The sequence below is a fragment of the Ascidia mentula genome, chromosome 6 (assembly GCF_947561715.1).
Source record: "Ascidia mentula chromosome 6, kaAscMent1.1, whole genome shotgun sequence".
NCBI lineage: Eukaryota > Metazoa > Chordata > Ascidiacea > Phlebobranchia > Ascidiidae > Ascidia > Ascidia mentula.
In genome coordinates, this window is record NC_138571.1 from 11,630,017 (window position 1) to 11,643,603 (window position 13,587).

The following is a 13,587-nucleotide window of genomic DNA, read 5'->3' on the forward strand; positions in this document are numbered from 1 at the left end:
CGAATTTTGTTTCGAAAACAAATTTTGTTTCCCACTCTATACAACACAGTGATTAACGGATCAAAGGCATTTGTAATCGAATTTTGTTTCGAAAACAAATTTTAATTCATGCTATGTTCATGATGTTTTTGTGCAACTTTTTGCATTTTTGAATAGATAAAATCAGTTATCACAGTATATATAGACGTAAGTTATACTTACTGAGGCGTTTCAACTTTAAATTAAGAAACGTTTTGCTTCAACATATGCCCTAATCACACATATTTCGCACAGCGTTTGTTTCGTGTGATAGTGGATGAAAATCTAGTTTGTTTTGGATTAATTCGTATGACATGTTCCAACAGATTAGTTTGATAAATTAGTTAAAAAAGATTTCTGATTTAGGAACAATCCTTAACCCCGGCCCCATTATCTCACGTTTGGACCAACATTGTCCAATTTATCCGATAGTGTTGATTTAAATAGCTCATTTGACACCTGTATAACCTAGCATTTTTATTCCATAATATGTTACAGCACGTTTGCGTAACGCTTCTAATTTCAAGTATGGCCCTCTACCCCCATCATGTGGCCAGTCGTCGTCAAGAATTTTGTTCACAAAATTCGTTCACAAAATTCGTTTACAAAATTTCAATTTTGTTTCCCACCATTACATAGGAAATGTCGGAGGAGGGAAAGTGCGCCCCAAGTGTTCATAATGTGTTGGAAGATTTCAAAATCATCGGCCAGGGTTTGGTTGAAAAAATCGAACTCCACTCCGACAAGTGGATGATTTGATTCCTCTCGCGCCTAAAAATAAAAAAAAATATGCAAAGTCGCCAAATTGTTTTGTTATCCTGTCGAAAGTTGACAGAAGTCGTATTTTTACGGATATGTCAGGATTTTGGTGTTAAAATATGTGTCCGGAAAAAAAGTCCAAAACTGTCCAAATATCCGGAATTTTCAACTTGGCGCCGGCTAATCAACGTAACATTATGTAGTTGCCGTCAAAAATATTTACAAAATTTTTGAGGTCATTGACTACCTTACTCTTTTCGGACTTGTGCATTGACAGATATGGCAAACCTAACTTATCCCGTCTTGCAGCGGTCTTCATACTTACGTTAAATGCTAAAATGGTCAGTAAAATTTGGGTGCAAAATAAGTGGAGTTAATAACTTTGAATAAAAAAGTCAAAGCTAAGATGCTGTTAAACATTTTAAGTGAACGTTTCGAACCTATACTTGGTCCATCATCAGTATGGCCAGTAAAAGTGATTGTATTGGTTGCGGTGCTGGGTAATGTATAGCTATTGCGCCAGGGAAAAGTTGTATGCGTAAACCATGTCACACAAACCCATCCACTTTTAAAGCGTGTTCTGAGTTGCGAAAAATGCCGGGCCTTTTGTTAATTGCAAATGCCACAGCAGGATCGCTCAACTGCAAACGCCTTGGCCTGATAAAAACGTAGGCCTATATCACTCAAAAAGTGCAGCGACATCAAAGCCACTCTTTCTAGGCCGCATCTCTGTATTTCTATAGAAAAGACTTTCCCGGTTGGGAAATGCCCTTCTCGAACTCTGTCCTGCGTAACAGAGTAAATGGGTCATGCATGGGCGCCAGTGTTTTGGTTGAATGAACGCAGATGAACAGGCTGCTGCCAGGGCGATTTTCAGCGTGTTTGGGCAGTTTTACTATGGTTTTCAGGGTTATTAGTCAGGCAGTAAATTGGTAGAGGGTGCTGTTGAACATGTAGCTGAAAAACTACCCAAATATTGAGGTAGATTTTGTGGAAAAATGAATCACAGAAAGTATGGTCAATTTGTGATTTTTTGTTAGTGCCGACCCTTGACTAGGAATTCTGGCCAAATTTATAATCGAGATAACTACTAACTGCTCCCCCGGGGGCATTTTGACCCTCTGTTGGCCATTATTTTGGCCAAAAAAGCAGAAAAAAGTGTAGGTTTGTTTTGTGAAAAAATGAATCACAGAAAGTACCCTCCATTTGCGATTAAGTGAAGCCACCAACCCTCCTCTACACAATTCATCAAGAATTAGATATCTTGCAACTGTCTTGGGGCCCCACCGGGGCTGTCTGTACACCCCCTAGGACTGACAATTTAGCAGTTAGCCTTTGCAAAACCCCCCAATGTGCTGTCTTAATGCAGCTGCAATCAATTTTTTTCTGTTCAGCAATAGTAGTCCCCCTTCATGAGTCATCAGACCCGGCAATTGTTTTTGGCAAACAAGAGAAACTGTAACCAGGTGCACAATAACAAATGACTTCTAAAACTCAATTTTTATGATTTAATTGTGAGATGCGGCCTCTACGCAATCCGATGAAGAGATAAAAAGTTTTTTACATATAACCTGAAACAATGTGCAGGGCGAATCGTAGAGGGAAGTAGTTCTTGCCAAAACACCCGCAATGGCACACAAATGTCTTGTCTTAAAATCTATTGTTGTTGTTCACGCTATTGGGCCTTCGTTTGGCGAATGTTTATCGCGTAGTGTGGTTGCTAAAATTCCCCGACATGGATGGAAGGACAACTTACGTCATTTAAAGGCCGCATACCTGCCTTTCTTTGAAAACAAGTTTTGTCGGCGGGAATAACAACAGTGTAGTTGTTTTTCTGTCACAATATAATGATGATGTAACAAACCAATCACTGATGCGTGGAAAGGGGTGGACATTTTCAGTTGAATGAGCAAATATATATGTGCAAATTTGGGCAGTTTTAGTGGAATTTTTTGGAAAGTTACATTGTGCCGGGTGAAAAATAAACTAAAAAAACAGTTCAAATTTCAGGCTGTGAACAGAATAATGGATTGTTTGAGGGTTGTTTGTGTCCCCTGTAGGCCACCGCAAGATTTCTCAGAAGGGTTTCAAATCCTTGCTGTGTTATACTGACCCATCCCTATAGGTCACAAGCCCCAACAATGGGTGTTGGCGCCGGCTAATCAACGTAACATTATGTAGTTGCCGTCAAAAATATTTACAAAATTTTCGAGGTCATCATTGACTACCTTACTCTTTTCGGACTTGTGCATTGACAGATATGGCAACCTAACTTATCCCTGTCTTGCAGCGGTCTTCATACTTACATGCTAAAATGGTCAGTAAAATTTGGGTGCAAAATAAGTGGAGTTAATAACTTTGAATAAAAAAGTCAAAGCTAAGATGCTGTTAAACATTTTAAGTGAACGTTTCGAACCTATACTTGGTTCATCATCAGTATGGCCAGTAAAAGTGATTGTATTGGTTGCGGTGCTGGTAATGTATAGCTATTGCGCCAGGGAAAAGTTGTATGCGTAAACCATGTCACACAAACCCATCCACTTTTAAAGCGTGTTCTGAGTTGCGAAAAATGCCGGGCCTTTTGTTAATTGCAAATGCCACAGCAGGATCGCTCAACTGCAAACGCCTTGGCCTGATAAAAACGTAGGCCTATATCACTCAAAAAGTGCAGCGACATCAAAGCCACTCTTTCTAGGCCGCATCTCTGTATTTCTATAGAAAAGACTTTCCCGGTTGGGAAATGCCCTTCTCGAACTCTGTCCTGCGTAACAGAGTAAATGGGTCATGCATGGGCGCCAGTGTTTTGGTTGAATGAGCGCAGATGAACAGGCTGCTGCCAGGGCGATTTTCAGCGTGTTTGGGGCAGTTTTACTATGGTTTTCAGGGTTATTAGTCAGGCAGTAAATTGGTAGAGGGTGCTGTTGAACATGTAGCTGAAAAACTACCCAAACATTGAGGAAGATTTTGTGGAAAAATGAATCACAGAAAGGATGGTCAATTTGTGATTTTCTGTTAGTGCCGACCCTTGACTAGGAATTCTGGCCAAATTTATAATCAAGATAACTACTAACTGCTCCCCCGGGGGCATTTTGACCCTCTGTTGGCCATTATTTCGGCCAAAAAAGCAGAAAAAAGTGTAGGTTTGTTTTGTGAAAAAATGAATCACAGAAAGTACCCTCCATTTGCGATTAAGTGAAGCCACCAACCCTCCTCTACACAAGAATTAGATGTCTTGCAACTGTCTTGGGGCCCCACCGGGGCTGTTTGTACACCCCCTAGGACTGACAATTTAGCAGTTAGCCTTTGCAAAACCCCCCAATGTGCTGTCTTAATGCAGCTGCAATCATTTTTTTTCTGTTCAGCAATAGTAGTCCCCCTTCATGAGTCATCAGACCCGGCAATTGTTTTTGGCAAACAAGAGAAACTGTAACCAGGTGCACAATAACAAATGACTTCTAAAACTCAATTTTTATGATTTAATTGTGAGATGCGGCCTCTACGCAATCCGATGAAGAGAAAAAAAGTTTTTTACATATAGCCTGAAACAATGTGCAGGGCGAATCGTAGAGAGAAGTAGTTCTTGCCAAAACACCCGCAATGGCACACAAATGTCTTGTCTTAAAATCTATTGTTGTTGTTCACGCTATTGGGCCTTCGTTTGGCGAATGTTTATCGCGTAGTGTGGTTGCTAAAATTCCCCGACATGGATGGAAGGGAGTTACGTCGTGCGTGACAACTTACATTTAAAGGCCGCATATCTGCATTTCTTTGAAAACAAGTTTTGTCGGCGGGAATAACAACAGTGTAGTTGTTTTTCTGTCACAATATAATGATGATGTAACAAACCAATCACTGATGCGTGGAAAGGGGTGGAATTTTACAGTTCAATGAGCAAATATACATGTGCAAATTTGGGCAGTTTTAGTGGGATTTTTGAATTTTCCACTTAGGAAGTTACATTGTGCCGGGTGAAAAATAAACTAAAATAGCAGTTCAAATTTCAGGCTGTGAACAGAATAATGGATTGTTAGAGGGTTGTTTATGTCCCCTGTAGGCCACCGCAAGATTTCTCAGAAGGGTTTTAAATCCTTGCTGTGTTATACTGACCCATCCCTATAGGTCACAAGCCCCAACAATAGGTGTTGTTAAAAAAGATTAGTCGGCAGGTGCGTCATTGCGGAGGACCTTGAAAGTATAGGATTTCTTTCGATTTGATTGCCACATAGGTCCATCAAATTTAATTTTGTTCCTCACACTGGCTTGCTTTCGTTTGGCAAATGGTTGGTGATCTAGTAGGCCTATCTTTTGTGAAGTCCAGTGACACCAAAGCAACTATTTCCGCACAAACCGCAAGTTGGCCAATATTTGTAAATGTCGGAGAACCTACTTTGAATATTTTAAACGGCTTTGTCTAGCCCGTGGAATGCGAACCTAGACGGTTGGTTGTGGTCGTATTAAAGGGAATGAATTGTAACTGCCATGAGTCATGGGGGAAAGCCCATGATATGCAAACGATTTTTTTTAATTGTTTTTCCTTCTACTCTGTAACATTTTTTTGTGTGTTTTGTTGCAGGGTTTATTATAGTTGCCAATAACCTAAAGTTGCTCAAAGTAAGAAGTGTTTGTGTGCTCAGAGCATCAGTTAGACCTCTCTCTTGTACGGGTAATGTACAAATTGAAATGTGTTGGACATTTTTGAAGAAGCGATTGAAGCAGAAGAAATCAATAACCCTTCAAAAAATCACACACCAAAGTAAAAAATTTACGATGGTAAACAATAAAACTGGTGACAACTTGCAAAGCACAGAAAACCAACGACAGCCCCAAGGGACTGTTTTAAAAGACACGACTGCCGTCGAATTTACGCCCACAGAAGAAACTGACCGAGACACCGAAATATCAGTTAAATGGAACGAGGATGAGATTTGTTCGCTGTTCGATCTTTTTGATCACGACGGAAAAGGCGAATTGGGAGCAGAAGATTTACAAGTAAATATAGAAACATTAAGTTATGGATTCCTAAACTATATAGTCAGTAACTCGGATTAATAAAAAACGATATATTGAATTAAAAAATAACATTACCTCGTAAAATTAAATTACAAACATATTGACAAAAATTCTTTCAACACACTTCAATCTGTTACTTAAAGCTACGTTTGTGTTTGACAAACTGTAGCAAGTACAAACAACGACATTTTGAAGGGCAAGTACCCAATGTGTATACAATTACAGGATGTTTGGCCATCAGTCGAGTAAATATCGTGGGCATTGAACTCGATACAAAATTGTAGATATGTATTTTTTGCCATAGAATATTCCAGAACAACACTAAACATGTTTATTTACAGGCGTTGCTTGAATGCTTCGGAATGCACGTCACCAGTACAGAATTGAATTCCATGACTGGCCAAAGTGATAACGGTGTGCTCACCGCTGAAACTTTCCCTAATTTCGTTAATGACGTTCTTCCAAACGACTTCACAAGCGACGATATTCAAAATGCTTACAGGGTAAGGCATTAGAATAAGTTGTTTGTGTCCTAAGATGCTCCTTTGAGCTAAGCCCAATATGCAAAGTACCAATCACAAACTTGCATAATTCGACTTGTTTACTAATGATCAAAATAAGTTTCGGAAAACGCGACTTTAGCCACAGAATATTGTGAAGTTGTCATTATATGCAGCTTGACTTACCTCAACTGGTGACGTCGCTACTGTGTTGTTGATGCTGTTGTCACGTGATGTGACTCTGGCGTGTTGCTAGTTTTTTTCTGCCCGTTCAGTTCCATGTCTACCTCGGCGCTCTGCTGCATGTAGCTTATCATTAATAAAATATTAGCTTTGGCTTTTTTTTCTTATTAGAGGTAGACATGGAATGCCTTTCAAAAGTATCGTGAAAAAAACAAATTATGTATGAATAAGAAGAGCCTTGCCTTTTGCCTATCGGGTTTGATAACAAAGTTATGTTTGGGGCAGGTCCTTCGAGAGAAAAAAATTGTTTTTTTGGATCGCATTTGATTCTGGGCAGCACAATCCCTTTACAGTGGAATTTCCTCAATTTCAAAGCAAACAATTCTATTAGCGTGTCCCTATTTGATATTGACGGGTCCGCTAGACTGTATAGCCCCAGTGAGCCGTATCGGCGGCAGTCTCTTTCTTAGGCTCTGTATCAGTCAACACCCACAGCAACTTTAATTTTAATTTTTTACTTCAGCTTTTCGACAAATCCGGGAGAGGTTTCATTACAAGAGAAGATGTGAATGAAATGATGAAAAAATTATTTCAAAACCCAACAGAGGAAGACCTCGACGAGATGATGTCACAGGTCGATTTGGACGGGGCTGGGGTCATCGACTTCAAAGACTTCCTTGTTGTCATTGTGTCGTCATAAATTTTGTGATTTATGCTAAAGCAGGGCATTTCAAAAGCTTTACATTACACCTTTTTTGTTCCTTTTTTGTTTATTTGTGTTTATTTTTTTTTATGGACAGTGAAAAATTGTCGTAATAATGTGACCTATGGTTGCGCTTTATATAATGGACGCAAAAGTTGTTGATTGTAAAAATGCAGCGAGAATGATTGTAGAAACGATTAAAACGTCTGCGGTGAATTTTGTAAAGGTCAAACATTCCTCTCATGTAATTGTGTTGCAACATTCTGTCTTTATTATAAGTTCAACGTTGGTGCATCTTTAAATTTTTGATTGCGTCAAAAAACGTGCGCGATATTTTCCTTCAGTAGAATATTTGTATTTTGTGCATTTTCTGGTCTTTCTTTGTTTTTCTTTGATGCGTATTTGTCATATGCAAACACACTAGTGCCATCTAGCGGTCACACATGCGAGTAGATGACAATTGTTAAACGCGAATACATACGCTATAATAGATTTGTTTGCCGTTTGGTCGGAAAAGTCGTCTGAAAGTCACACCGGCTGCACTGATGAGACCTTATAGGTCGAAACTGTGGCCATCTGTCTGCAGCTCACAAAATAGATTTATTTTTTAACACTGGTGCGATTATAACGAAAAACTATTAACGAAAAGCGATTATTTAAAAAAAAGCACGTTAAACAGAGCTTGTGGTTTTGTAAACCTTACATTTTTGATGTTACGTGATTGTACGCGTAAAAATGCTGATTATAATGGTGCTTTTGCACCTATTTTTTTGTATTTTTTTGTGAAGCAGAAGTTGGTGTTGACAGTATGATATGATGTCGTTCCTTTACTTTATATACTTTTAACTTTGTGCGTGATCATAGTCAAAAAGTACCACTTGCGGAAACAGCAGGTGCAATTATATTTCTTTTGTCAGTAAATGTATCTTGGCGATTAAACTTAAGAGACTTCGGAAATGCTTCCAAAACAAAACAGATTGAGAGGGAGAATAAGAAAGGTTTTTTGAGAATTAACGTTTTGATAATAGATCTACAGGATTGTGGTCCAATAGGAATCATCATCGTCAACATTAATTGTGCTAAATCTGCAACAGCAGACGTAATTTTCGGTCGAAAGATGTTCTTTCTTCAGAGTCCTCGATAACGTTTTTGGTTTTACCGGTTTCTTCTGAAATTTTTTTTTGACTCAATCTATGCATACAACATTTGAAGTACTGATGTTACCAAAAAATTAAAAATTTGTCAGTGTTGTCGAAAGTAATATTGCTACATTTACAGCAGCCTTAATAAATGTAGTTTTATTAACTTTGCAATAGATTATATGACAAGGCATTTTGGTGTTAACAACCCCTTTATTTTTTTATAAGCTAAGTCCATTATAGAATTACTTTTTCAAGTAATATTGCACAGTACTAGTTGGTTCGTTTTTTTTCAACATTTGCCACTGTTTTGCAGGCATGAAACAGTCAACATAAATCTGGCTCAGAAACCAGATTAAAAAGCAAGCGTTGTTACGCAACTTTCACAGATCCAACGAAGTACATCTGTGAGTAAAATGCAATATACGATACGTTAACATTTGTGTTTAAGGCAGGATTCGTAGCTAAGGGCGTAAAACCCGTTCCTAGAAGCTGTATGCATGCTTGATCATTAGGAATGGTGAAATAAATGCTCTATTACATGTAACTTCTATCATAAGAAATACAAGAAACGAGTGCTGGTTCCTAAGGAAAAAGGTGAAGAAGCACCAGTTTCACCGGGGATTTCCCCGTAGAAATTACTTGGAACCAACTACATCACAACCCGTTTCTCACTGTTAACTAATCCATAACAATCCTATAATTTCCTTGGTTAAAATGTTGCATATCTACAACACTTCATGTGAAGAAGCATTACAAAATTGCGGCTCGGCGTACAACGACTTGTGTTTGAAGTTGAGGGACCTCAAAACCCTTCCACTGTCCATCACAAACCTGCAGGGAATTTCGTCCATTTTACGTCACACAGAAGTATGTTTCCACTATAAAAAAATATTATGTTTTGCCCTATTTTCACCCTCGATTAATAATATCTGTTATATGTGGTTTACCATACATCCACGCTGGTATACTTGACGTAAATACAAATGAGTGGTTAACACTTCCGTGCTAATGCCGAGTTAGGATTGATGCAATACGACATTGGTTAAAGCTTTCCATAAAACGTGTAATAACATGTGAAAGAAACTGCATTTTTCTAGCATTATCTCTCACACTGAAAGTGTTTTTTTATGAATATATTCATGGGTGTTTTTACTGCTCTTTTATAACACAGTTGCACATCGCACAAGTGTTTTGGAGCTGCAGACAGTGTGTAACTGCATGCTTATTAAGTCTCATTAGCCCAGCTTGTTGTGTAAAGACATTTTTCGGCAAAAAAACAGTGGCATTGAATCCATTTCACTTGCAGAATTACTAACTTTCTTCACATTTTGTGTTATATTAGGTTTATCCGCCAAGCAGGTGTCAAGCAAACGATGCAGTTCCAACAATTCGCGTTGCACAAGATCAAATACAAGTTCCTGTGCCGGAGAAGAAATGCCCGACTTACGTTCCGCCAATAGAAAGTTAGTATCCGGAAATAAGATTCTATCGCACATTTCGAACATTGGTGTGAACATTTTGTGGTCTTGAAATCATTTAAATGTTTGTTTTTATCCACAAAGTAGGTTCCATATTATTGTAGGGGACAAATTTATGTTTATTTTATCAATGATATATTGGAATATAATCTAGATTAGTTTTAAGACTTTATGGGATCATTTTACGGGTTAATGTATGGTAATTGTCTTGCCAACCCAAGTTATTTTAAATTACGGAAAATGGCTCGTGATCCTTTTTTGGCCAATGCGGAGATCATCCGAAACGTTGTGACAGTTAGGGAATTGGAAAAATATCGCTGTACATTCGACAAAATCCAATGTCTCTATAGATCTCTCTCTCAGTCCACCGTGGTATGTTGTGTTACACTGCCACCTCGACAGACTTCATAAAAAGTTATTAATGTTGGGAAGCGCATCACAGGGCGTGTCAAATTTGGCTCACCATTGGTTTAAAAATGGCACGGTTGTAGATTTTTACCTAGAATGTAAAAAATATTTTTCGAAATGTGTTCTTTAATTGTGTGTTGCAAACATGTTTAAAGACATAACCTACAAAATAGATAGTGCACAAAAAGGATGGCACGCATCCTTTTGAGATCAAACCCTATAAGTTTCGATGTACATGCGTATGACCTCTCATACCTTTGTTTAACAGTAATCTGCAAAATGGAGGGAAGTGGAAAGTGGCCACAGGAGGCGCAAGCGCTCCGCAGACTCAAAGCAGCCTTCCATCTTGCAATGGCTAATGAGCTCAAGCACAATCACCCTAATCTGATTTGCATCCCGTCACAAACGCATATCGATGTTCTAATGGTAAGTATGTTGCAAAATATGTTTTGCAAAAGTCGTCACGCAAGTTGTTTTTAGACTGCCAAGTAGTGCTCGGGTCATTCGGTATTATTTTTACATTATTCACAAACATTTTTTAATTTCGAAAGACCGCATGCAGGCGTTTCCCCTCAGAGGCAAATTCAAACCAGTCAAAACCCTATGTCTCTAATTGCTATGAGTTGCACTACCAGAAATAACAAAAACAAATTCCGCAAGCCGTGCGATTCCACCCAATAACATGTTTGTCGGTTTCAAAGGATGGTTTCGTGTTTCGTGTGTGTGTTGCCTACCATCGCGAAGTAACCATTCTCCAAACGGTGTTGACACCGGACGGAATGGTGAAAATCAAAAACACGCCACAGTCGTTGGAGCTTGCCAAACGAACCGTACACCTGCCCTTGTTTTCAAGTTCAATTCACGGGTTCGTATATTTTCATGTATAACTTGTGTTTATTGTGTGTTGGGACCAGGGCAGATTGCGAATAGCGCTCAATGTGCAGTGTTGTTGTTTTTTAAATAATTTTAGTGTAACTGAGTTGTTTGTGGTGTCAAATTTCTTTGTCTATTCGCGCACCTTGAAAAAGTACCTAATCTTATTTTACGGGTGCTTTCTGTTTTAACCGCACTTCGAACAAAACAACTCAAGTCTGTTTGGACTGCGCTCTAAGCCATGTGGAAGCTTTCAGTGTTTATTTTTTCACCCAGGTTGCGGCAGAATTTCCCAGCCTTCAGTGGAGCATGTCGTCTCGCAAAACGTTGGGTGAATTCACAGCTTCTGTCAACAAACATCACGACCGAAGCTGTCGAACTTATGGTTTCGCATCTCTTTACAAATTCCTTTCCATTCACCGCACCAGGGTGAGCGTCTGTGTTCGTTTTTCCGTGTATTGGTTTTCCAGGTAAAAATTGTGATGACATTTCTTCACAAGTGAAACCGGGTCGCTTTTTTTAACGCTGCGGAAATTCGCGTTTTGGTCGTGATTGGTCAATGGCTGGAAATAAACCGAATACAGCGTATTTTAGTCCGAATTACGCAGACTCATTAGCATATTTTGTACCCAAATACAATGCAAAAATATTAATGCAAATGATATCTCAGTCCAACATCCAAACCACCGCTTTAGGATCTTTGAGATTTTTAAAACTACACACGGCATTTATGGAATGTTGAAATTTAACATTGATTCTTTGATTCTTCTTAGAGATCAAAAAGTCAAAAAATTTTATTATATAAATATTATAATAATAATAATAATAATAATAATAATAATAATAATTTTATTTTTTCCCGTCGTGATAGCAGTGTAATGCGCTGTAAACATGTGCAGTGAACTGACGAGAACCGAACAGCTTTGAACCGTAGGCGGTTATCGAGAAGCTGCCGGGAGAAGGTGGAGGTATTTACATATTAAAACAAAATACAACACATAAGCATACGCATGAAAAAGAAGAAAGCGCAAGGCAAAAACTTGCGTACACTAGAACCATAGAATACTAAAACATGGAATGGAAACTCCGCTGAAAATGCGCCGTCACGCATGAGTAACACTTTACGCGAAATGAAAAATGCATTGGGTTAAATGCGATTTTGGTGTTTTTTAGAGGGCTTAAAAACCCATTAAATAGAACAAAATTTAAAACTTTTTTAGAGAAACAAGAAGTTTGGTCCCTCGTCTTTTGAAATATGTACATGATTTTGAATAAATCGTGTCGCATCCTTTTTTACGGCGGTTTGCTGTCTACTGCCTTTAAGTCAAAATATGAACAAATAATTGCGCGCTTTTGCTGTTCGCAAGCAATGGGAGGCCAAATCGAGTAATATTATCAACCACTATGCTTCTTATGTCAAATTAAATACTTTGCTTGTTATGTTTTTTTTTAGGACAGTATCTTTGCACACAGTAATACGGTGGTTTGGGAATATTTATTTTGCAAAAACATGTCATTTGACATAAATAGTTGACAAACGATAGTATGAATGTTTTTTTCTGCGATTTCTGTATCTTGATCAAGATGGAGATGAAGATATTATGATGAACTAAACTATTAAAATCAGTTGATATCAGGAAACACCATGTTCATACTGCTTGAGCGCAAATGTTGCCAGTAAAGTGCACAACAAAAACAACATTTTTGTGCATAACATGGGTTTGAAAAAGTTAAGCCTTGACAAAATATATGTTGATTGGTTGCAAATACTCAAGGGCAGTGGGAATACTTCCAATATAAACCAAATATAATTTGTATAGAAGTGTTTGCATACGAGCAAATTCTGAAAACTTTCATCTTTTACTTCAACGTGACATGTTTCTTCAGAATATACTCAGAAGCATTTTAATACATATCCATATCAAATCCTGTTGTGTTTTACTTGAAACTGATCTGCAAAGAAAAAAAATGACTAGTGAAAAAGGTTATTTTTAATATATTAAGGTCCGATTCGAAAAAAAAAACAGAAGGCAATTATGTTTGGTTGAACAAAATATTACATATTCTCAACTGTGTCATGAGCATTCAATCAAGTGTTTTGAGTAAAAATATATACTTCTGTTATGTGTGCAATAGTTTGACAAAATAATTTCCATCAAATTCAAATTGTTTTCTTCTCAGATATTGGACAAATCAACACTTAGGGTCGAATTCACCAAGCAGGATTAACTTAATCCGGATTAGGGCTTAATCCAGGATTAATTAATCCCGGTTTAAGCCTGGAGTTAAACTGGTAGTCACCAAAGACAATAAAAGCAGGTTCATTGCTATTCACAAAGCATAGGCTCATATGTGGCATGAATTGCTCAAAACCAATGGAATATAAAAAAAGACACAAGAATTCATTTGATTCTGTCAATATTTTTTAGATAATTACCAACATTTATTTATCATTTCATATATAATTTCATAAAAGAAAAACGGCCAGATTTAAGTATGGTTAACCAGTTTAA

At 37.9% G+C, this 13,587-nt stretch overlaps 3 protein-coding genes across 3 annotated transcripts in view; all 3 read left to right on the forward strand.

Moving 5' to 3' along the window:
• The window catches only part of LOC145907199 (glutathione S-transferase omega-1-like), a 44,204-nt gene extending 35,533 nt beyond the window's left edge, over positions 1–8,671 (forward strand). The window contains exon 3 of the mRNA XM_082994630.1: positions 8,629–8,671. Within this exon, the coding sequence (XP_082850756.1) occupies positions 8,629–8,671 (43 nt within the window). The remainder of the gene's footprint in view (positions 1–8,628) is intronic.
• Positions 5,336–7,665, forward strand: LOC145905895 (neo-calmodulin-like). Its single transcript, XM_082993215.1, has 3 exons — positions 5,336–5,766; positions 6,129–6,290; positions 6,994–7,665. The coding sequence occupies exons 1-3, from the start codon at positions 5,458–5,460 to the stop codon at positions 7,168–7,170; spliced, it is 648 nt and encodes a 215-aa protein (XP_082849341.1). The 5' UTR covers positions 5,336–5,457; the 3' UTR covers positions 7,171–7,665.
• A 358-nt stretch (positions 8,672–9,029) lies between the features above and the next one.
• LOC145907200 (nucleolar protein 6-like) lies at positions 9,030–11,507 on the forward strand. The gene is made up of 5 exons (XM_082994631.1): positions 9,030–9,182; positions 9,658–9,778; positions 10,470–10,627; positions 10,903–11,066; positions 11,351–11,507. The coding sequence occupies exons 1-5, from the start codon at positions 9,030–9,032 to the stop codon at positions 11,505–11,507; spliced, it is 753 nt and encodes a 250-aa protein (XP_082850757.1).
• Positions 11,508–13,587: the final 2,080 nt, after the last annotated feature.